Source organism: Thermobia domestica, chromosome 6 (genome assembly GCF_964235325.1).
Source record: "Thermobia domestica chromosome 6, izTheDome1.hap1.1, whole genome shotgun sequence".
NCBI classification, from domain to species: Eukaryota; Metazoa; Arthropoda; class Insecta; order Zygentoma; family Lepismatidae; genus Thermobia; species Thermobia domestica.
Window position 1 is genome coordinate 186,049,276 of NC_137459.1, and position 26,207 is coordinate 186,075,482.

The 26,207-nt window shown below is 36.0% G+C and overlaps 1 protein-coding gene across 1 annotated transcript in view; it reads left to right on the forward strand.

The window, feature by feature from the left end:
- Positions 1–15,273: 15,273 nt before the first annotated feature.
- The window catches only part of LOC145688360 (UMP-CMP kinase-like), a 119,231-nt gene continuing 108,297 nt past the window's right edge, over positions 15,274–26,207 (forward strand). Inside the window, exon 1 of the mRNA XM_081762509.1 lies at positions 15,274–15,433. Within this exon, the coding sequence (XP_081618635.1) occupies positions 15,307–15,433 (127 nt within the window). The 5' untranslated portion in view covers positions 15,274–15,306. The remainder of the gene's footprint in view (positions 15,434–26,207) is intronic.

Below are 26,207 nucleotides of genomic sequence, written 5' to 3' on the forward strand. Positions count from 1 at the left end.
ACTTAACTTACAAATAACTAAATCACAATACAAAACATGCGGCAACAAGCACTTGAAGTAAATAACAATGTAAACAAACACTTTTGTAAAGCCCGTATAATTTCAATTACACAACACTTACTTTAAATTTCCACTAAATGAGATGTTTCACTAGCAAATGACATAAACATAACCAAATATCTTACACAAGATACGTTTTTTCATTCTTTACTCATGAAAGGTGCATGTGTAACTACAACTGTGTATATATGTGTATGTGTATGTGTAATCAGCTGTTCTGTGCTTCCGTACTGTGAAAAGTTAGCGGAATAAAAGTTCGCGAATGGACGAAACGTTTTAATCTCGCACAAAACAAATTATGCTACTAATATTTCTGTGGTAATTGAATTTACTTTCTGTTTTCTTTTCTTTTTTCAAATCCTACTCATTATTTTCTTTTTCGTTTCTTTCTTTTCACAAGTTGCAGCAATCTACGCATGATTCTGTACTGAGTAGCTATCTGTGACTACGTGGTTCAAATGTTTACTATTTTCGTATTTTAATAAATGAACACCGAAATAATTAAATGTAGTTCTATCCGAAGATTAAAGTACGTCTTGTCACGATTGAGCCATTTCGGGTGTAATCGTTATTTTGCGTCGTGGTTCAGATTAATTTCTCAGTCTCATACTGCCCCCTTTCTTCTCTTATTTTCCAGCTACTTTACGACGTATACGATCACTTACCCATGTCTACAGTTTCGTTATGCGGTAGCCGGAAACGCAATAAACGAAAGTGTAGACAACGTAAATAAATTTGTTAGGCTACGAGTACAATAGGATTTGATATTAACTATGCAAATGATAAAATTACCTTTTGGTAAAACGAGTATAATGCTACTATAAAAGCACAAATATTACATACGTTTGTATTTACAATGTATTCACCATGAATAATCTAACACTGTTTTTACGCTAGTGGCTTTGTTTTAATAATAGACGAAGAGGTGGCATTAGGGTAATTAACTCACGTGTCTCTTCGGCCAGCCTGTCGATGTCACTCCTCCGCTGTCCTGTGTTCGACGATGTGTGCTGGTTTTGGCGTTAAGGTCCCAAAATTAATTTACTGCTTCTTCCGTGATGATTTCCATGGGATCTACAAATGTAGGTTTTGTTCCAAAAATTCGTTATCGCTGTATTGTCAACTAAGTGCACTTATAGAAAAAATCACTATGAAAAATATAGCTGTCACTTTGTATATAAAAAAAAACTAGGCAGCCTGAATGCTGCTTTTAGGTACATATAATTCGGGCGAGCGAACGTCAACACGTTCCTCTTAAGCTGGTCCACGGCGACTGACCCTTTGTCCAGTCAACTATTGTGTATATGTTCTGCGCGCTAGAGCACCCAGATGATGACGTATACTACGAAGTTCGCACTCTTTGGCTAAAGAGGTGTGGGCATTTTAACTAGTCCAATCAGCGTTAAGCAATGACAAGGAGTATAGTATTTCTGCGACTTTCCCGTTGCTCTCGGGACTGAGAGCGTTCACAAAGGAAATCACTGTCTCTGCAACGGATGCCCATATATGGTTACGAAATCTGACGGAAGTCTACTAACACAGATGAGCAGGCATTCCAAAGCGATGACAACGAGCTTCTAGAACATTTGGGTTTATTCGAGGGTTGGTTAATAAAGTTCAGAATGAATCTATTTTCTCAATGTTTCTTTTAAATTGCAAAAAATAAGCTGTAGGACGGTGACAATCCAAGGGACAATATTTGTTTCCTTCAAGATATGTTCCCGTTCTTGAAATTTCAATATTGTCTGTACTGAAAACCCTGCTGAGAAACGCATGGTTTCTTAGATGTTTCGATTATTGTGATAGTTTCCATTAAGCAGCCCGCGTGATCTCCTCTTATATATTCATGACCTACTAAAATCAGCCAAACAGAATGAATCACATATATTAGGCTGTTGCATCTGCATACCCAACCTCTTTATTAATGTATTCATTCTAATTTAGATTAACGGGGCTGAAACGGATGATTTCGGCGCACGTTCCACGGTGTGTATCGCAAATGTCCTACTGTTTAAGGGAAAGTTTTGAACAGTACCGCAAATATCCCAGAAAAACTGGTGTTCTGGTTTTACCGCAAATGTCCTGATACCTAGAAAACTAATGAGTTCAAGCAATGACCATCCGGATTCTCTAAGATTTAAGTACAGATAAGAGGGTATATAATGGAAAAGCATTCTACCTAAAAATATTGAAGCCATTGAAGAACCTTATACACAGCAGGGAACAGTAACATCTGCATTAATTGAAGATATATATACTTGAGAAACTCGGCACTACATGATGAATTATTTACAACAGTACCAGTGTTGTCAACGGCTTAAGCGGATCGGATCACGGCTCAGTAACCACCGAGCCGAGCCGAAAAGTGAGCCAAGGAAAGAACATCATTAGAAAATTAACAGGCATCATAAAGAAATGAATTTGTTAGCAAGCGTGAACCGGAGGTTTTAATATTTTATCCCATTTAGAACATACATAAGTATAAATTAACTAAACAAGCAACTGAAAAGTTCTTCCTCCGAAAGAACATTTTACAAGCAAATGAAGAAAGTGATGAAGTGAGAAAATTAAAAGTTCTGGAAAGAAATTCTGATTGACAAACGCAACTGGATTAGGCCAACTGGGGATACAACTTAAGGAAAAAAAAAGAAAAATGAAATCTTTGAGTTTTACGTCCGACGGTTATGCTAAAGGGGGTTGGTATGATGAGTAATGAATGAAGTGGGAGAACCCCGAGGAAACCCATGCACACGGTGTTTGTCCACCACAAAGTTCACTTGAAGGTGGCTGGGATCGAACCCGGAACTCCAAGCACCAGAGGTGAACGCTCTACCACTGAGCCACCGGGGCCCTTAAGGAAAAGGAAAGAAAAGCGCACCACAGACAATAACTCTAGAGTTGTGGGGAAAGTTGTCCAAATAGACTTTTCTTTTTATTGACATTTAAAAAGAAATAAAATATATTTCCATGACGGAATAAAATTCCACTAATATAATAGACATCTAAATTAGAAATACCAAAAGACAGCTGAAAGTAAGAAGAAAACAGCAATTTCACATCAGGTTCCAAAGAGAATACACAACAGCAAGCGAGTAAGCAGACAACAGCGTTACTTCTCCTGTGGTTCTGTCCCGAGCGAGTGTCAAAGGTGACGTCATTGCACGAGTAGGACAGAAACGCGTTCAGTGATGAACTCACCAAGGCAGTTTACTCCACGGAGTCCGACACTCTATAAAGTGCCTTTTATCTATACAGGATTATGCGCGATCAACATTATAACTGTTACATTTTTCATTCTCTGTTGCAAGAAAATAATTGACATAAGAATAGGACCTGTACTTAAACGAAAAATTACATAAACGGTCTGGTAGTTTTAGATAGAACGATCCGTCAACTGGAGGTGGGGTAAGTTCTCAAACATTTAAATATACGACGTCTTATGTAGGTGCACTACGCAACCAGTTACTAGAGAACAAGCCCCGAAGTAAGACTGGTATCAAAACGAGACTACTTACAGTATTAGTCCCCTTTCAATCGACAAATAGCTATCTCAGTCTCGTCTCGATAGTTCCGAAGTAAATTGTGTGAAATTATTGCACACTAAATTCGACAGTAGATTAATAAAATATACCTCCAAACGTTCTCCCTATTACTTCAGAATATATCCTGGATGCACCATTTTCTACTAGATAAAGTATGAATTAGCAATTCATATACAATATTCAAAAATGCATATGTCTATTTCCATTAAATATAACCATTAGATATATTTGAGATTAGTTTTCCCAGTAGAATACGTATTTGAATCGGAATGAAATAGTACGAATCCATTTCCAGCAGGAACAACTGAATAAACTTGCCGCTAACGAAGAATAAAGCCTTGGGCTTTCTTGGTATCTGGAGTGTCATTATTCACTTCAGCGACCCCAAAACTATTGAATAGACACTCATATCTTTCAATTACGAATTTTTAGGACGTCGAAAGCTTTGGATTTAACGTTAATATCGTTCATTTTCGATTATTTTTATATGTTCCTGTGTCTCCCATAATAGAACTAGAGGTGATACGGGTTTCGATTCCCGTCAGGAGTCGTGTGGTTCGGGTTCGACGTTAAGTCGTAGATGCACGTCTTGTATAGAGTAGTAGCTGAAAGACACGCTGAACTCTATATCACCTCACCTCGTGAGATATTCTACGTTTGCATAATTTCTAAACCACTTTCCTTTCTTTCAATCTCCTCCTTCCTCTTAGGACACGCATAGGTTCAAACCGAAACATTCTTCACGGTTGGAGGACGCAAGGCTACTGTACCATACTGTACAACCCTTATGGGACTAGGTTGTGAATTACGCAGTTTGAATAGCACGCACGAATAAACCACGCTTACATTTATTATATATAATTAATAAAATCTCATATTAGGACTTACTCTGCACGTCAAACTTTTAACATATGCGACTTTTTAAATTCTGATCTTCTTCTTCTGCTTTATTATTATTATTATTATTATTATTATTATTATTATTATTATTATTATTATTATTATTATTATTATTATTATTATTATTATTGCAATAGCTATATGAAGCAATTATCTCGGCAAACTTGGTTAATACACATCATTCAGCAACCAGTAGTTGTAGAAATCAGGCTTTTCCAACTGAAGTTGTTAGCTCAATTGGTAGAGCGCTGAGCTATGGATTCAAGGGTTGCGAGTTCGAATCTAGTCTAAGTCAAAAGATTTTTTTCCTTATATAATTCTTGAAATGGAAATGTTTCTCTCTTCACCTTTATCTCGTAAATCTGAATAGGGATCTTTGGATGTGAAAGAAAAAGTATACTAGAATATAAGAAAAGAGAGGTAAATTACATAATACCCTTGCAATTTTTAACTATATTTTCACCTATCTAGGACGTTTCTAAAAAGTTCAGACTTCTAGACCTCCTTTTCGCTCTCTTATGTGACCTTTAACTAATTTCTACAGTTACTTAGTGAATCACATATACATATATTACAGATGTCGTATCTCTTTCTCTTCTCTCTACATCATGTCTGGAGATGAATGTTTTGACAATAGGTTACAAACACGATTTTAAAAAATAATACGATCTGCGATATCAGTGATACATATTGTGGTGTTTAACTTAACATATAAAACAATAAATAGAAAAACTGAGAATACGAATCTTTTCGTGCACTGATGCTTCAATAACAGTGAACTGATGCTTCAAATCTGTGTCTTTACTCCCTTCACCTATGTTAATTCCCTAGTCAAAATAAAAACTCTTCAAAATTAATCACAAATTCTTATACAACCATCCCTTCCTTGGAGTACTGCGCGGTCACATACCCGTCACTGCGATGTAAAGGCACTTATGGCGACGAGGATACAAACAAGGATGTTCCTCATATTTTTTTAATCAACATAATAATAGTATCCCTACTCTAACTTTTTTCTTTACAATTCAATTTCCAACACCGCTTCCTTTTAACACACCACGGCGCTGCAATCGGAGCAGAAATGCTGGGGAAAATGCTACGAAATAGAGCAGGTTCTATCGACAAGAAATGCCATAGGATATGCCATGGCATGGGAAATGCTATAGCATTTGCTACTTTACACGGTAGGATATCGATGATACGATTTTTGCTACGATAAATGCTTCCGTCTAAAACTAGCCTAACTGCTGGCATAAATTAAAGGTGTGCTTCCGGTTGACATGGAAATTTGAAATTATGAAGGGGGATGAATTTTCCCATGTTATTTAAATGGGTCTTTATATACCTATATATATATATATATATATATATATATATATATATATATATATATATATATATATATATATATATATATGTGTGTGTGTGTATGTATGTATAATCTCATGTTTTAGGAACTTGGAATTGGAATAAAAAATTGAAATTCGGTATGCTTGTACGTTTTCATTAGTATTACCTAAGTAAATCAGTAAAAATAAACAATTCCAACTTTAGAGTGGTTTTCTGGGGAACTGAAAAATCTTTCCCATGGTACGTATTTATATGGGACACCTTTTACACTCCAAAATTATACGTCACTTCCTGTAGGGCTACAATGATTAAATTTGACGTGATTGTAGTTTTTCGGAACTAACCGACAGAAAAATTGCCAAAAGTGAATATTTTTAATTTTTAGAGAGTCTAAAGAGGAGATGAAGAAATTCCCCATGCTATTTAAACAGGCCTTTTTTTGGACAAATAATCTTATATTTTAGGTATTTGAAATTGGAATACAAACGTGAAATTCGGTATGCTTCAACGTTTTCGTTATTATTACCTAAGTAAGTCAGTAAAAATGAAAATATCCAAATTTAGAGTGGTTTTATGGGGAACAGAAAAACCTTTTCCATGTTATTTATATTGGACGTCTTCTAAACCCCAAAATGTTTAAGCATTTCCGGCAGGGTTAGAATGATGAAATTTGGCACGATTGTATCCTCCCGGGACTAACCAACAGGATAATTGCTAAAATTGAATATTTTTAATTTTTACGGAGTCTAAAGGAAGATGAAGAAATCATCATGTTATTTAAATAGGCGTTTTCCTGGAATACAAAATCTTATCTTCTAGATAGTTGAAATAGGAAAAGAAACTTGAAATTCGGGAATTGTAAGCTTAAGAGGTGTGAGGAAGTAGGACGAGCAAAGGCGAGGGTGTGGGGGCGAACCCCTGATGGGCAAATTCAGAAAATATGAAGAGCAAAAGTCACGAAATTTACTGTTGATGAAGAGGCTGATACTTAAGAGATTCTCACACTGTTCACAGATAGAGACATGAAGTATCAACAACATTTTTACATAACGACTGTGGTAACTATAATATAACTCTGGTACCAATATATTTACGAAATCGGTTACATTTTGTTGCTAGTCTCACATAAAATCGAACAATTGGATTTCTCATTTCTTCGAAAACTTCATTAATTTTAAACATTCTCACCTCTACATTATCTTACTTACCAAATTAATTTCAATATTTATTTAATACCAATGACTGCAATAAAGGAAAAATATTCACCGAAAAAAGACAAAATATTGGCTTTCCTTGTCTGTGTTTCCAACCACGAAATTTACGGCAGTATGTACGTGCCTTAGCCCACGGTTTTAAAAGTTAACTAATTCACAGAACGTGCCTCATTAACTTGCTTAACTACTTATTACTAGCTTTCACTAATTTTACTCGCACACTGAGAAAAACTGTATGTGGCGTACGTAAAAACGTTTGTTACATGTCTAAATCCTGTAGTTTTTGGACTTAACGTACACTAAACGTATAACTGAAAAGGTATATTTGAACGCACTTTCCGTATAAGTGTTCCGAATAAACGTACTTTCCACACGAACGAAAAGACTGCATGTAGGCGGTCAGGATCTCACATACAGATGGCCGTATGTAACTTATAGCTGACGTACGTAATGTACGGAAGACTGTTAGATATCAGACATCCTGCAACGACATTGTGTAACATCTAAGCGGGAAAGAGGGCAGTGCGTATGTAACATATGGATAACTTATGTTAAGTGTAGCCAATACACCAGCGAGGAGGGCACCAACTCGACCACTCAGACGATTGACAACATTATCACTATGCACATGATGTGTTCAATAACGGAATCGTTCCCGATTTCTGATTGTAAGGACAGTTTTTTTTTGCGCTAATGAAAACATTTCCGTAGCAAATTCCTCAAATTTCATTTTCAAGCCGTTATAGTGTACCTTTATGGAGAGTTTCGCATCTTTATCTCATTAAGAAGTACCTAATGGCTATGGACAGTTTTTCGCCCATAAAAATTCCCATAGTATATTCCTTAAATTTGGAAACTTTATTTACACAGGTCATTACATAAGGTAGGTACCATTATCCAGAGTTTCAAATCTCTATCTCATTTGGAAGCACCTAATCAATGATGAGTGAGTAAATGAACCGATCTCTGTTTGAGTAAGGACAATTTTTCACCATTGAAAATTCCATAGCACATTCCTTAAATTTCGGATATTTTTCATCTTCAAGCCATTATAAGCTACCTTCGTGTAGACATTCACATCTTCATCTCATCGGGAAGTACCTAATGGCTACGGACAATTTTTCGTCTATAAAAAATTTCCCATTGCAAATTCGTCACATTTCGGACTTTTTCCATACTCAGGTCATTATAAGATATCTTTATGAAGAGTTTCACGACTTATCTCATTGAAAATACAAAATCAATGTGATGAGCGATTGAGTGAACCCATTTCTGCTTGACTAAGGACAGTTTTCACCCATAAAATTTTTCCATAGCACTTCCTTAAAATTTCGGACATTTTCCATACTCAAATCATTATAAGGTGCCTTTATGCAGAGATTCATCCTTCTATCTCATTGGGAAGTACCTAATTAATGTTATGAATGAGTCAATCATTGAGTGAACCGATTTCTGCTTGGCTACGGACAGTTTTCACCCATAAAAATTTCCTTTAGTACATTACTTAAATTTCAAACCTTTTCCATACTCAAGTCATTATAAGGTACCAATATACAGACTTTTACGTCAATATTTCTTAAACAAGTACTTAATCAATGTGACGAGTGAATGAATGAACCGATATCTGCTTGGCTAAAAATAGTTTTTCACCCATAAAAAAAATCCCATTGCACATTCCTCACATTTAAGACTTTTCTCACACTCAAGTCATTATAAGGTACCTTTATGCACAGCTTCACGTCATTATCATTGGAAACTAACAAATCAATGTGATGAGTGACTGAATGAATCGTGCTTTGCTAAGGACTGTTTTTCGCCCATGTGAAATATCCAATAGCACGTTCCTCACATTTCGGAATTTTTTTACACTTAAGCCATTATAAGGTACAGTACCTATATGCAGAGTTTCACGTCTCTATCTCATTGGAAAGTACCTAATCAGTTTGATGAGTGAGAAGACGAACATATTTATGTTTGGCTAAGGACAGTTTCTCGCCCATAAAAAGATCCCATAGCACATTAACCACATTTCGGACTTTTTCTGTATTCTAGTTATTATAGGGTGCTTCTATGCAAAGTTTCACGTCTATACCTCATTGGGAATTACCTAATCAATTTGATGATTAAAAGAATGAAACGATTTGTGTTTGACTAAGGACAGTTTTTTGCCCATAAATAACTCCCATAGCACATTCCTCACATTTTGGACTTTTTCCATATTCAAGTCAAAGTTCCTATCTCATTGGGAAGTACCTAATCAATTTGATGAGTGAGTGAGTGAAACGATTTCTTTCCTGGCTAAGGACAGTTTCTGGCCCATAAGAGATTTCCCATAGGACATTCCACAGATTTCGGACTTTTTCCATACTCACGTCGTTATAGGGTACCTTAATGCAAAGTTTCACGTCTCTATCCCATTGGAAAGTACCTAATCATTTTGATGAGTGAGTGAGTGAATCGATTTCTTGCTTGGCCAAGGACATTTTTTTTTTTTTTACCTATAAAAACTTTCCCGTAGAACAGTTCTCAAATTTCGGACTTTTTTCATACTCAAGTTATTATAAGGTACCTTTGTGCAGAGTTTCAGGTTTCTATCTCATTAAAAAGTACCTAATCAATTTGATGAGTGAGTGAGTGAAACGATTTTTTTTTCATGGCTAAGGACAGTTCTTTGCCCATAAAAGATTTCCCATAGCACATTCCTCAGATTTCTGACTTTTTCCATACTCAAGTTATTGTAGGGTACCTTTATGCAAGTCTGAAGTTCCTATCTCATTGGGAAGTACCTAATCAATTTGATGAGTGAGTGAGTGAAACGATTTCTTTCCTGGCTAAGGACAGTTTCTGGCCCATAAAAAATTTCCCATAGAACATTCCTCAGATTTCGGAGTTTTTCCATACTTAGGTCGTTATAGGGTACCTTTATGCAAAGTTTTAAGTTTCTGTCTCATTGGGAAGTACCTAGTCAATTTGATGAGTGAGTGAGTGAAACGGTTTCTTTCCTGGCTAAGGACAGTTTTTGCCTAAAATAAATTTCCCATAGCACATTCCTTAGATTTCGGAGTTTTTTTCCATACTCAAGTTATTGTAGGGTATCTTTATGCAGAGTTTCAAGTTTCTATCTCATTGGGAAGTACCTAAGCAATTTGATGAGTGAGTGAGTGAAACGATTTTTTTCCTGGCTAAGGACAGTTTCTGGCCCATAAAAGATTTCCCATAGGACATTCCTCAGATTTCGGAGTTTTTGCATACTTAGGTCGTTATAGGGTACATTTATGCAAAGTTTCAGGTTTCTATCTCATTGGGAAGTACCTAATCAATTTGATGAGTGAGTGAGTGAAACGATTTTCTTCCTGGCTAAGGACAGTTTTTTGCCTATAAAAAAATTTCGTAACACATTTCTCAGATTTCGGACTTTTTCCATACTCAGATTGTTTTAGGGTACCTTTATGGAAAGTTTCAGGTTTCTATCTCATTGGGAAGTACCTAATCAATTTGATGAGTGAGTGAGGGAAACGATTTTTTTTCCTGGATAAGGAGAGTTTTTTGCCTATAAAAATTTCCCATAGCACATTCCTCAGATTTCGGACTTTTTCCATACTCACGTTCTTATAGGGTACGTTTATTCAAAGTTTCAAGTTTCTATCTCATTAAAAAGTACCTAATCAATTTGATGAGTGAGTGAGTGAAACGATTTTTTTTCCTGGCTAAGGACAGTTTTTTGCCCATAAAAAATTTCCCATAGCACATTCCTCAGATTTCGGACTTTTTCCATACTCACGTCGTTATAGGGTACCTTTATGCAAAGTTTTAAGTTTGTCTCATTGGGAAGTACCTAATCAATTTGATGAGTGAGTCAGTGAGTCAGTGAGCCTGAAAACTGCATATTTTGGGGGTCCAGTACTCGAATATGGTTGAAGGTAGGAATGTGAGATTTGGCATATGAGTACATCTGTGGGATATATCCTTACATTCTAAATTTCATGTTTCTACCCTTAATAGAATCGTTTTTACAAAGCCTCGAAATCGGCGATTTTACCCAAAACTCTTGTTCGTGTATAATATGCTTACGGCAGTGCAGGCCAGTTTTCATTTGCTTCGCGGAACTTGGCTGCCATGCACTGCCGTGCATGTTGATTTATCTTTCTTATTGGGATCAGGTTTAATTGTGTTCGGCTGGAGAGAACCAAGTTCCTGCTAGTATGCCTGGAAGAAACATTGCTGCTGGTTGCGCTAACCTTATCTTTCACTTTTCTTTTTTCTTTTCTTTTGTTTCTTTCTTTTTTCTTTTTTGTAAATAGCGTGGCATCATTTATTTATTTATTTATAACCGGTTTCAGATACAGCACTAGGCCATTTTACACTGAAACATTTTAATAATTTGATAACACAATTTAATAACAATTTGAGGTCAAGATAGTACAACACAACAGCGAAGTTGCAAAAATAGCATATTTATAGATGACCTGAAAGTATACACACTTGAAAAAATGTCTAGTTTCTGGTAAATGACTATAGGTACTGACAATTCGGTTTAGAAGGGACCTTTGGATAATATTAACTCTTGCCGCTCGAGTGTTACACAGATCACTGGACCGTGTTATTCTAGCGGGTACGCGAAAATTGATCTGTCTTAACAACTGTTCACATGATATGTGGCCATTTACAATTTTTTGCAAAAATATTAGGTCAGAAATTTTGTTTCTCACTAGGGGAGGTTTGATATTGAGTAATTTTAAAACGCCATTTTTTGAAAATGTTCGGAGGTGAGGTACTCGGTAGGATACAGTGGCTAAAAAGAAATTAATTATGGATTTTAATTATTTTAAATGAGTAGGGTAGGCCATAGACCAGATAGGAGAACTGTACTCAATAGTGGGAGCAACATATGATTTACAGATTATTTTCAATTCGGCGAGAATTGGTCAAATGCTATTGACAGTCATACTTTTTTTTTTAAAATACCACATTAGGGGGCCACGGCGGCTCAGCGCTAAAGCACTTACCTCTGATGCGTGAGGTCCCTGCTTCAATCCCAGTGCAAATAAGTTTGTGTGTGCAACATCATGTCTGTGGGTTTTCTCTGGGTACTGTCGATTCCTCCCACATTTCATTCCACCAATTTCCTCATCATCATTCACTTGCCTTAATCATTGTATCCTTTCGTCTAAAGGGCACAATCGTGGGAAGTTAAACTCAAAGATTTCATTTCAGTATCACAACATGGGTAACTTTGAAGGTGTGACTTCATCTTTATATGCGCCTTTACCTGTGTGAAGAAAAATTGTCCAAATATTAAATTTAATCTTAAGTTCCTAGTCGAAAGGCATTAGGCTCGATGGGTCGTATGCAATGCAGAGTCTTTCTGACGCGTGATTAGTGCTATACTAAAGAGTTCGATTACCATATGTTTCCTGCAGTAGTCAGGCCTTTAGTATGACGCTAACCGTACAGCGAAACAACTCTGCATAAGGCGGGATAAGTTTAGCGTGCCTATATGAGAAGTAGAATTCGAACGGCATGAGCTCCCGCCGAGAATCGAACAGGGCGCCCCGCACCGAGGACGCGTACGCTGACTATATAGCCATGGAGGAGCTCTTATCATTTGAGAATTCAAATTAGGAAATATGGGATTTAAATATTTTTTCTCCATGCAATGAAAATTAATTATGGATTTTAATTAGGAAATAATGTCTCGTTTTGTGCAATAGAAAATATTAATTTAGCCGAGATCGTGCATTGAATAGAAAGTCTGAAACCTGGAATGATGTTTCCTGGTGAGTAAACCTGAATAACGATTCGCGAGGAAAACTCAAGAGCAGGTTTTCTCTTCTGAAAACAATAAGACCAGACCAGAGAGAAGGCCGTGGAAAGGGCTAGAGACCACCTGCTACTCGAAAACCCTTTCATTTGAGCCGTTTTTACGCGCCGTATTTACGCTCGAAGTTAAAAGCAGCCAGACTTTTCCAGCGTATAAAAATTCAGTACGTAAACGTACGCATGAGCGGCGATTAGGGGGGCAAGAGGGGGCAGTTGCCCCCCACTTTTTTGAAGTGACGCCTTAATTTATATAGTTTTATTTGAAAATGTAAACAGGGTGTCCACACAATTTGAAGAAAAGATCTCTGACTTTTCCCTGACTTTCCATGACGAAAGTTCCAGATTTCCCTGACCCCCGAATAAGTTAAAAATATAGAAAAAAGAAAGAAACCCCAGCCTCTACACTCTCAATATTTGGCCTTGTTTTCTTCCGCTTCTGTTTCTTTCTTTTTTTAAAATTTTCTTTCCAAACGAATGTAAATTTACAAACATGTGCATTAGGCCGATATTGATTAGGCCTAAATATTACACAAATTGTAAAGTTACAAACGAAAGTGCGCAGTATACAGAGTACTTAAGATATGGAAAAAAATACACATTACAATACCAATTACAATATTATAATATTACCTATAGTAATAAACAGTTCATACATGATTTTACTGATTATATAAAACACACACACACACACACATTATGTAACACATACTTTTGCTGGTGCAGTTGTTAAATGCAACCCATTTAGAAATTTGTTTTCATCCTTTCTCGCATAGTTTTCTTCTCATTAATCTGAATATCCTTCTTGTTGTCTCCGCAGTTTAATTTTCTTCTCTTCTTTCTCCAGCTCCTTTAGTTGTTGCTGAATCTTCCGTTTCACTCTCCTCTTCTCGTCTCCAGCATTTACTTCTCTTTTCTTTTCCAAATACACCTGATATTGTCTCATTGAACTTCTCACGAATTTGGCATACCTCTTGTAATTATTAATTCTGATGGTCCACCTATTCTCATCACAGAATCATATATGATCCACTGAGCCACCAGAGATTCTTCTTGTAAGTTGTCATCAATGAGAATTTTATTTATTGTGAAACCACTTTCAAAAAATGCGTTTCCGTGAAAGAAGATAAAAAACAATTTCGTAACTGACCATAAGTCAACGAAGTTGTTCCCATTTCCAAAGACTAAGTAAAAAACTCATCAAGTCCAATGCAATCTCTGTCATTGGCTATAATTCACTCGAGTGTTCCTTAAATTCTTAAGTCTGAGCTTTCACTGTGAGTTGTAGACACTATTTCTTCGCGTTCTCAGCCACTTGTCCACATATCCTCTTGGCACCATGCAATTCTTCTAGAACAGCGTCTACCCTTTTGAGTAAATATGCCAGGATGCAGTTCGATGTGTTTCTCGCAGAAAATTAGTCTCAACTACTATATCAGAGAACACTCCCTCAATATCGTCATTGAGAACACCAGATTTTGCATCCATTAACAGTAAAGAAATCAACCCTATTTTATAAATTCAGTAATTGAACAATGGACCTAAATCGATTTTTCCCTGACCAATCTGCGATTTCCCTGACTTCACCTTATACGTTTTTACTTCCTGACCTTTCCCTGACTTTCACTTATTTTCCAGAATGTGGACCCTGGTAAAGGTTTTGTATTGTATTACTGTTTCATAGAAAAAATGGTGCCATAAATTTGCCATTGCGTGAGTACGTATTGGTTACTTGTCTTCGCGTGGAGTTAAGAAAACTACAGGAATTGCGTTTTAATTGCGATTCAAAGCAATTAATATTGCAATTGCATATTTCCTTAAATGTCAGCATATGCTTGAAGTACTTACTGCATTTTATTTTCTTAGAGTAAAAACATTCATTTAATGGCATGCGCGGAATTAAAAGTATAAGTTGTTCATTAATTTCCAGTTTCAATATAACTTTTGCAAAACAAGCATCATTATTCATTACTATGATTAATATTATCCCTTCTTTTTATTTGTTTAGCAAATTTATTAAATAATCTGATCACACAATTTTCCATACAGAATTTTAAGATGTTCATGAGCAAGAACTCAAACCTCTTCTTACACTTTCGTTCATTAAGAATATAAAGGGCTAGTACCTATCTGTATTGCTCTTAGGAATTTACTTAATAAAATAGAAATACGATATGCGGTATTTTAAGTGAAAAAAGATAGTATCCTATTAGCTATACAACCTTTCATCAAACATTGTTAGAAACAATCAGGAAATCTAACATTGATATACAATTGTTCAGATCATGTCTTGCACCCCCCCACTTTTAACGTCCAACCGCCGCCACTGAACGTACGTCAGGTCCCATACACTAACGTATTGACAGCTGCTAACAAGATTAGGGTATGAAATTTTATGGTTACGACTGAAAAAACGTCAATGTATGGCCGACTTTGCTGAGCAAGTAGCTAGCAACACTGTACACTTTCATATCACATGTTGCAGAAGGTCTGCGTGTAAATTTAGGTGGGGGATAATTTATAGAAGAACAGTGAATTCTATTTGGAAGGGTAAGTAAAATTGATAAATGATTGTAATGAATCATGTTAGGTCTGAAAAGAAGTGATTATTTTCGTCTCAAATAAATTACCATGGACGTTTTTGCCCACCGTAAATAACATTGTTTATAAGAATATGAAGTATGGAGTAGTCACATCATTGTAAACAAACATTTAATATTCAGAAGTGTCAGTCCTAATGTGTTCGTAATACCGGGAAATTTGGCATGAAGACTTTGTGGTGAATATGGATGAAAAAAAGAACATTTCCTTGCACTATGAAGTTTGTATAGTCACCGACAAAAGAATACATGTCTTAGGTAAAAAAAACCATATAAAATATGCAAGGTAATTACATATATAAACTACTGTGTCTACAGATACAATGCGTTATTTTATTCTCTGACAGACTGTACGAGTAGTTTGGTATATTTGGCTGTAGGTCAATTTACCGGTTGATGGTCAAAATTGGAATTTGGAGTATGTTTAGTACAAGGGGTCCAGAAGCACGTAAAAAAGACAGAATTTACAGGAGAAATGAATGATGCAAGTACTTAGACGTAACATAACGTAACCAAATCTAACATAAACTAACCTAAGCTAACCTGAACTAACCTAAACTTACCTAATATTATAGAAATAAGCGAAATTCTATCATTTTTTCGGAAAATTATGCGGGACCCCTACACTAATTTAACATAAACTAACCTAACCTACTCTAAAATAACCAAACTCTAATGTGAACAGAAATTACCAAAATTGTAACATTTTTCAGAGAAAAGAGCTGGACCCCTTCTGCTAAACATAGGCCTGGAATTTTATTCATTAAAGTGGGATAATTTTGGAATATCGAACTTAACCGCCTACAGATCAAGTTTAGAGGGTGCGGAAAAAATGGTTCGGAAGAAGTAATCCTGCAATATGTATACAAGATAAAGAAATACTTAATTTATAACAAAAGAACAGGAAAAATTATATTTAAAAAAGGCATGACTCGAACAGACGGTTCTACCAAATTTTTCAGTTATTTTGCCAGTTGTTGACATTACACAAGGTACGAATAAGTAGGGTAAGGTCGGGTTAGGTTAGGGAAGTTTGGACCCACTTTCTTAAACTTAGTGTAATTGCTCAAATTGCTATTTATTGCATCGTTTCCTATGAATGTTCTGCAGAAAGTGCACTCTTACCCTTTGTATTACTTGTAGCAGAGCGTGCAGTAAATGTGGAACTTCATTACTACTTGCAGATTGCCTTCAGGAGAGCTTAATGTAAAGACAGCGTGGGTGTATGGCATGAAAACTACAGCGTATAAAACACGAACCAATTTGTGGTAGGTGGTCACTAAAACCTCGAATGCTATCTAACCAAATCAGGGGTGCCCAAGCGGAAGCGAGGGGGTGCGTACGTAGAGAGCAGGCGCGTCAGCGAAAGGGGGTATACGCATAAATGTGTGTACTGGAAGAGAACACTTATACATACAATACTTTCACTGTTACTCAAAGGTCATTTCTGTGTGCTGTGTAGTGACAGTAATCAATTATATTCACACTAATTCCTTCACGAAGAATGTTTCACACCTCTATTTTACTTATAAATTTTCTACTTGGTAGAGCCGTCCGCTCGAGTAAACCCAAAACAACCACTGAGAAAATTAGGGTTAGTGAGGGTAATTATGAGACAGATTTCACAACTTCTCCACGTTACTCAGCTTACATTAGTTTTGAAAGCAGCTAACCTAAGCAGCAGTTTAAGGTGCCAATAGAGTAACAGTTTGCTGCCAAGTAATTTCCTGTCATCTCATAAGTTGACGGATGAATGTCAAGCTTGTGCCGTCCCATAATTTCCCTCCAAAAGGGAATGAAACACTGGGTGGGTAATTATGATACACCTGTTGTTCCCAGCTATCTGTATGTGATATTGAGGTATGAAGGAGTCCAATTTGAGAGAAGGAAGTCTTCGTTATTTTGTGGTAATTACATAAAGATATACAAATATTTGGCTGTTACAAGAAAATAACTAAGAAAGAAAGTGGAAATAGCTACTGATTTTATTCTAACATTTTTGTGAGTTTACTATAATAGGCCTATAGGCTAATAGCCTATATTAGATAGTTTCAGATTACAAAGCCGGCTTAGGAAACAAATTTAGACCAAGTTCTAGGCTGTTCACTAAAACCAACTTAGGCTACTTCTATTTCTTTATTCTTTAGTATATTGATATGGAGCCTAGGCTATTTTCAACAAAATAATGCAGGTTACAATTTTGAAAGTTACTAAGAAACAAGATTATAGGACTGCCTAAACTACAGAATACAGCTTTTCTTAAACTTAACATACTAGGATACAGAGCTAGATTCCGGTTATTTTTCAAATACATTAGTCTAGCATGCGTCTCATAATTACCCTCCATATGAACAAAACGAGATATAACAACAACAAAAAATTGTAACTCTGAAACAAAAGCCCATGGGACAAATTCAACTAAACCTATAATTGCTGACCTACCAGGCTTCCACCAACACCCATTGGTTTTACAACAGTGATATTACTACATGAGTAGATATAAAAGTTAATGATATAATTTCAATTTTAAAATCAAATTTTTTTGAATGATTTTGTTTAAAAATTTGGTACATTCAAACTTTTGTAAACTGAAACTTATCATACTCTGTAAACTGAAACTTATCATATCACAGATCATTGTGAAGGACGGTACTAAATGCCTGTGCTCTCAATTTGTATTTACCTACAGTGGATGAAGATCAGTGAGGGATGTCGCATAATTACCCTCCATAGGCAGTGTCTCATAATTACCCGCACTGACCCTATATTTTAAACAAAAGAATAAGCAAGATTAAATTGAGAAGAGGGTAAGAGTGCACTTTGAGCAGAACAAGTGATTTTGTCACAGCATGTGGCATTGTTCACATAAGGTAAGATGAGGATAACTAGGGTGGGGTCGGGTTAGCTTAGGGAAGTTTGGACCAATTTTGTTATATATATATATATATATATATATATATATAGTTTAATTTCTCGTATTGCTATTTATTGTGAATGGGTTCCTATTGATATTGTGCTCAAAGTGCACTTTTGCTAAGAAAAGAACACAGAACTTAATGGAGTAAAAAAAAATCCATACAATCGTAGGTGGGCGTGCTCAACCAAGGAACAGCATGTGCCAGGGGACATGGTACTTTAGCTCTCCTGAATTTCCATTTTTCTTTTTTCCAGTGAAGTTTGGCTCACCATGAAATAAATTCTTACTGCAACGAAAGAAGTTACCGGAAAGACCATTTCTGTCTTTTATGTATAAAAGCAATTTATGTTATGACATCTGGAACTATTTTTCTTGATGCTCATAACTAGAAGTGACAAGTAAATGCTGCAGTATGTTTAAGGCACTTATGTGCTGTTTCTGTGTTTAGATAATTTTAACTACTTATCCCTCCGTTCCTCCGTTTGTTCATGAATAGAGCAATGGTTGTACCAAGGAACATGGGTCTTGATGCCAAGGGACACTACTGTATATGTAATGATCACTATTTGTTGCATTGATCTTATGAATATATCTGTTTTTGAAACGAAAATGACTAGTTTTATATCGTAAAGTCCCAGTTTAGGTAAACACACTTATATTTATGATATATACACTCTTCTTTCATCAGAAATTTTACTCTTACTACCTTAAAAGGTGTTTCTTAAGGAAGGATTTTCATTACTGGGTGCAAATTCAATTTAGGATGATGTATCCGTTTAAGTACTGGAGAGGTTTCAGAAATGCCATAGCTAATCCTAAACGAAAAACATCCATCTCCTCGCGGGAAAAAGTGGGAAACGTCTTAGGCGTCCAACGTAAGTGGGGACGATTTACTCCCAGGATAAGGAGTCAACCAAGTGCCAAAGGCCTCTTCGAAGGGTGGGTAAGCGGATAGGGGTCAAGGCACCTTCTTGTCGTTAAGCGGAGAAACTGTCCTAGAAGGCGGATGAACCACAAGATGGTCAGCGCCATGGAGATGTGGAAAAGAAATGGGAATACTGCTACATTATTTTTTCCCAGAAGGGACGAAGAATAGTAATAAATGCAATTATGGTCGTTCCTGATGTAGAACATCCTGGAAGAGCTCCTTCGTGGCTAAGCGGTTAGCGTACGTGCTTTTGGCGTGGGAAACCTTGGTTCGATTCCCGGCGGGAGCTCATGTGTTTCGGATTCCACGTTAATCAGTAGGCCTACTTCTCATATAGCCTCACTGCTGAATAGAAGATGATTTAAACTCAAAATCAACTCAAATCAAGAACATTCCTTAGATAAAATAGTCCCCTGTTCGGTTCTCCAGGTGCGTCTACTCCGGGAAGAATCATCAAAGGACAAACTAGTAATAATAATTTTCATTTCAGCGTAGAATCCTGGAACTGCCCGGCATGCGGGTAAACTTGAAAAGTTCAGAATGGAAATGGATAAATGTAAAGTGAACATAGTTGGTTTCAGTGTAGTGCGATGGTCAGTAAAATGTTAGATAGTAATGGGAAACTAAACAATAATCTATTCAGGTGGCGGCGTTAAGGTCGAGAATGGTGTAGCGGTAATAATGAGGAACGAAATAGTGAAAAATATAACCAAAGTATAATGCTACAGTCACCGCTTGATGTTTGTAAAACTACATGCAAAACCAGTGGATATTGTGATAAAACAAGTGTATGTGGCAACGACCAACCATGGTGACAATGAAGTAGAAGTAATGTATGACAAAGTTAGTGACATTGCATCAAGAGGGAAGAGGTAAGGTCAACTCCATAGTAATTGGAGACTTCAACAGCATAGTGGGAGAAACAACTGCGACTAAGGTACCGGTAATGGTACCATTTGGACTGTGTAGAGGTAACGGACGGGGCGAGATGCTTATCGACTTCTTTAGGCAACACGGTGATGATGGTGACGAATACGTGGTTTAAGAGAACAACCAAGCTGTATACGTGGAGAAGCCTAGGAGATAAGAAACGCCACCAAAATCAATTACATTCTTGTCAAGCAACGTTTCAGGAATAGTGTACAAGGCGTAAAGACATTACAAGGAGCGAACATTGATTCGGATCACAATCTTGTAGTAACGGAAGTACAAATATGGTTAAAAGTCAATCAAGAAAAATGCGAGGAGAAATCGAAAATGGAAGTTAAAGCGACTATAAGCAGTGATATTAAAGAAGAGTAGAGATGCAAGGGCTCGAAAAAAACTGCTTTTTTTTTTGGGGGGGGAAGCTCGGTTTTTTCTGCTTGGCTTTTTTGCTTGGAAAATTTTGGGCATTTTTCAAAATTTTGCTTTAAATTGATAAAGCAGACTTTGTTTCGCTTCTCTATAACACAAAAAGTCATTTAATTAGTGGTTGATACCGATAATAATATAAAACCTAAAAAACATATATTTCGAAAAGATATTTCAAACAATTTTACTTCTCAACATATATACATTATGAATTCCAAAGGATTAACCAATGTACCCTCATGCGCAAGAAAATTGCGCGTATACTGTAACCTACAATTTTTCGCCATTATTCCATTTTTCTTACGTTTATGGGTAAAATTCAGTTATTAGAAGTGGAGATAATAGAAAGCAATCCATCTAAGAAGGTATTTCCAAAAAAAGATAATAAAATAATAATAATATAAGCAAAAAACAAAATTATGATCGGTTTTGTGTATACTGGCAATACTGTTTTCGAGGGAGTTTGCAGTAGCAGAGCACGATTGGGAGGGGAGAGCTAAATCAAGGAACTGGAAAGTGGAGTAAAATATTGCATTTATTGGCTTAAATCTAAGGTTTAAGTTGTCTGCCAAATATAAATTAGCTTCTGTAACAAAGATGTTGTACGGGAATACAGACACGAAGAGGAAAACTGTTTTCTTAAGATTGGAAGTTACATGCTTTATAGCAGGGTGGATTGATTTAAATCACTTGATTTTTTTAAATAAAAGTCGTTGATTTAAACCAAATTCCGAAATAAATTAATTTAAAGTGAAAATAACTAAAATCCCTTTTCTGCTCTGTTATTTCGATTATGGATGATCATAATACAACGAGACTCAAATATATGTAAGCACAGTATGAAAACAAGTATCGTGCAGATGATGATTAGGGAAAATCCCGTTTTGAACGGGTAACAGATGAATCCTGCTTTCTTCTTTCCGTAACATAGGGTTTTTAAATCGTTAACTATTCCAACGGAGAGATTACCATGAACATTTAAGACGAAAATTTTTGTGTTCACGTCTATTTGTTTGTTTCCAGATAATAGGATTGTATTTAGAGGGGTCCGATCCCTTCTCCGAAACAAACAAACAAAAGAAAATCAGATTTTAAAACTTTCGGCGAAATTTATGTACTAAATACATAGAAGTTCGTCGGGGATCGTAATACGGCAAATTTTGGATGCGTTAAAATATCGAATAATACTTTTGATAAAGTGGATGTTTTCAAATATCTAGGATCAATATTAACAGACGAAAACGATATTTACGAAGAAATTAAATGTCGACTAAAACCAGGGAATTCGTGTTATTATTGAGTTCAAAATCTCTTGTCGTCGCGAATTCTGTCGAGGAATTTGAAGCTTAAAATATATATAGAACGATAATCATGCCTGTTGTTCTGTATGGTTGCGAAACATGGTCGCTTACTATGAGGGAAGAGTATAGACTGAAAGTATTTGAGAACAGGATCCTGAGACGAATATTAGAACCCAAGAGGAACGGGAATGGCGAAAACTTCATAACGAGGAACTCGGTTTTCCAAACATTGTTAGGGTCAACAAGTCTAGGAGACTCAGATGGGCAGGTCATGTAGCCAGGATGGAAGAAAGCAGGAACACTTTCAAAGTCTTAATTGGAAGACCAATCGGAAAACGACCATTAGGAAGATCTAGGCACAGATTGGAGGACAATATTAAGATTGATCTCGCAGAAACTGGAGTACAAAGTAGAAACTTTACGGTATCTAAGTTGGCTAAGGATAGAAGTCAGTGGAGAGTTTTCGTGAACGCGACATTGCACCTCCGGGTTCCGTAGGCCATAGAGTTAGTTAAATTTAGGCGAAATTTATGTACTTAATATGTATTTCATGCCGCTAGCTAGTTCCGTTTTTTTTTTTTTTATTTGAAAATATGCCCCTGCCAAATATCAGTAACTTTCGTGAATAGAAAAGTGTCATGTTGATAAACGTTGCTGTACGTTTTTTCCTTAATTCTTAAGAAACATTGTTTGAGGTTGAAATAGGTTAACGATTGGGGATTAATTTAAAATTAAACCCCAATACTTTCACTTAAATGGCATAATTAACATTTAACACTAATTCCTAATGTTTTTTCTTCAGTTCGCGACTTGTATTATACGAGAAGAAAGATTTGATTTAAATAAAAAAATCAACAAAAATGATTTTAAAAAAATCATGATTTTTTTTCCATTCTGCTTTATAGCTATGAGCATTTATTTGTTAAGAAAAAGGCAGGCAACAAAACGTAGTCTCTGTGGTCAAGTGGGTATGTTGGCGGACTGGTAGTTCCTATACTGTTTTGACACAAGATTGAATCCCGTCCCATCCATTTATTTTTTTTTTACAAAACATTATAGAAAATGTACAGTTTTTATGTTAATAAGAACCGAAACAATATAATAAGGAAATAACTTTTTGTTTCCTCTGATGACGTATTTATTCAGAATTAGTGTACTATTAGTAATAGCGATTGTTTTCAGTTTGTTATTTTATAGCTTCTTCTCTCAACATCATTTGTTGGAAAAAGAACAATTTTGTCTCCAATAAAGTATGAAAATATATATATAGACAGACATCTTAGTAGCAAACGTGATTTATTGTGAAACAGACATCTTAGTACCAAACGTGATTTATAATGATGAAATGAACAAGTTTCCCGTTATTAAGAAAGAAAGCTACAGAAAATTATTGAAGTTGGTGAAAATTATATATATACTAGCTGAACCTGCGCTCTTTACACAGCGCATCATTCATATATGAGCATGAATCTACTTGTTATTCCTCACATCTGTACATGTCCCTTTGCAGAGACAAGTGAAAGAGGTCTTGGTAAAATTCGGCAAGAGATACCGTAAAGTGGAGATTTTTTTCGATTACTTTTTCAATATTCATACCATTTACAAGATTTGAACCTGCTTCCGGTTGTAGTTTTTAATTCATGTATGATCTGTGTTTTCTTTCTTCTTCCATGTAGTATGTAATAAGCAAATACATAAACGAAGTAACTCTATGGCCTATGGAACCGGTTCAATGCCGCGTTCACGAAAGCTCTCCACTGACTTCTATCCTTAGCCAATTGGATCCAGTTTCTACTTTGTATTCCTATTTCTGCGAGATCCATCTTAATATTGTCCTCCCATCTGCCCCTACGTCTTCCTAATGGTCGTTTTCCAGCCGGTCTTCCAGTTAAGTTTTTGAAAGCGTTCGTACTTTCTTCCGTCCTGGCTACATTACCTGCCCACCTGAGCCTCCTAGATTTGATGACCCTAACAGTTGGGTAAACAGTATAAATTATGTAGTTCCTCGTTATGAAGATTGCGCCAATCCGTATTCCCGTTTCTCTTGGGTCCGAATATTCGTCTCAGGATCTTGCTCTCAAATACTTTCAATCTATGTTCTTCGTTCCGAGTAAGCGACCACAGTTCGCAACCATACAGAACAACAGGCATGATTATCGTTTTATACATTTTAAAATAAGCTAATACATTACACATACAATCAGTTATAATGTCAGTGATATATGGTGTTCATTGGGCAAAACACTCCAAACAATAAAGATTCAACTTGTTAGACTGGAGAAATGGTTATCCTTCGTTTTTCATTATAATTTGGCCATGAAACAAACGCCTGAGAGATATGCAGCCCCTATGTACAATTATGTGGTGTTGGAATGTATAATAGGTAGGATATGATGCTTTAGTTTGTTTTTTTTTTTATTTCAACACTTCCAGTGTACCCGTAAAAATGTAATAAATACATAATGGCCATATTGTTTTAGATATTGAGTTAGAATTGGACAATCTGCGCAAAATTTGCAATCGATCAGTGAAAACGTCATCTTTCTAGAGCCTGTGGTTTCCGAGATCTCACTGTCGAAAGGATTTGCCACAGACATATAAACGTCCACAAAAGTATAGTTTAAAAAAATCAAGAGATGGCAGCACAATTCATTTCCATTTATTTCGGAGAAGACTTATTAAAATGCAAAGGCTTTGAACAATAATTTAAAAGGATTAACTCTGTGAAAAATATCTCTTTATGTAATTTATTTAAAGTACACATTTTAAAAAATATTTGTCTTTGTTATAAACATGAAATCACAAACAAACATAAATCGAAGGTTTGAAAGGTAAAGTTATAGGTTGGAGCTCAGTCGCTCTGAATTGCTATTTTAGCATCTTAATAGATGTATATATATTTTTTATAAGACTATACTTGATAAGGCAAGATGTGCGATCATACCCACAAATTTAGCTAGTGAGTGAAAAATGTTTTCTGCACAAATGTTTTACAGGTCTAGATGCATGAAACACCAATACGCCAAGGTCTCGCTTATCTGACCTTCGTTTATTCCACATCCCGTATTATCCGACATATCATTGCAGGTAAAAAGTAGCATCAATCGGCAGGAAGAACTGCAAGTTGTGGTTTTAGTCTGTTTTTGATGCTCTGGACTCTATCGCCTGGCACGCCCGTCTACACCATGACTCATACGTCTATCATTCAGTGCAGGCACGTATCCAGATTTTTTTTTTTTTTTTTTTTTTTTCGGAGAGGGCCCAACACGAATCCTCGTAAGCACGTAATTCTAATGTTTCAAAAATATCAATAATAGTAATGCAACAGTTCTGTATTTCTCTTAAACTTTTTCTTACTTTTCATTTATAAACCATTTTACTTTAAACAAACTGCATTGTATCACAAACTGCATTGTATAACATAGTATGTAATCTATGTTATAAAATTGAAAGTGACTATGTTTGTGACTCTTAATCTCTTGAACCGCCCGTCCGATCTCGATCAAATTTTCAACGTAGATGCGGTTCTGGCCTCTGAGTGTTTTTAGCTATTTACTTTGCCGGTAGAACTTAGGGTGAGGAAGGAGGGGGACTAAGAAAAAAATAAATAAAACTTAATAATTCTTGAATCACCCGACCGATCTTGATCAAATTTTCAGTGTAGGTGAAGTTTGGGACTGGGATGATTTTTATTATTTGACTTTGACGGAGCAACGTCGGGGAAGGGGTGGAGGGGGAAATGTGCAAAAATCAGTAAATATAAAAATAAAAGTGACTATGTTTGTGAATTAATAACTCTTGAACCACCCGATCGATCTCAATCGTATTTTCAACATATATGAAGTTCGAACCTGGAAAGTGTTTTGTCATTTCATTTTGACAGTAGATCTTAGGGGAGGGGAGGAGGGGAAATATGTCAAAATGTATAAAACTTGACTCTTGAACCACCCGACCGATCTCGATCAAACTTTCAACATAGATAAGGTTCGGGCCTGGGATGTTTTCTTCATTTCACTTTTACAGTGCAATGAAGGGGAGGGTGAGGTGCAGATATATGTAAAAAAAAAAAAAAAAAAAAAAAAAAAAAAAGTAAAAATAAAAGTGACTGTCTTTGTGACTTCATCACGCTTAAATCATCCGACCGATCTTAATCAAATTTTCAACATAGATGAGGTTCAGATATGAGGTGGTTTTTATCAGATCACTTTAACTGTAGAACTTAGGG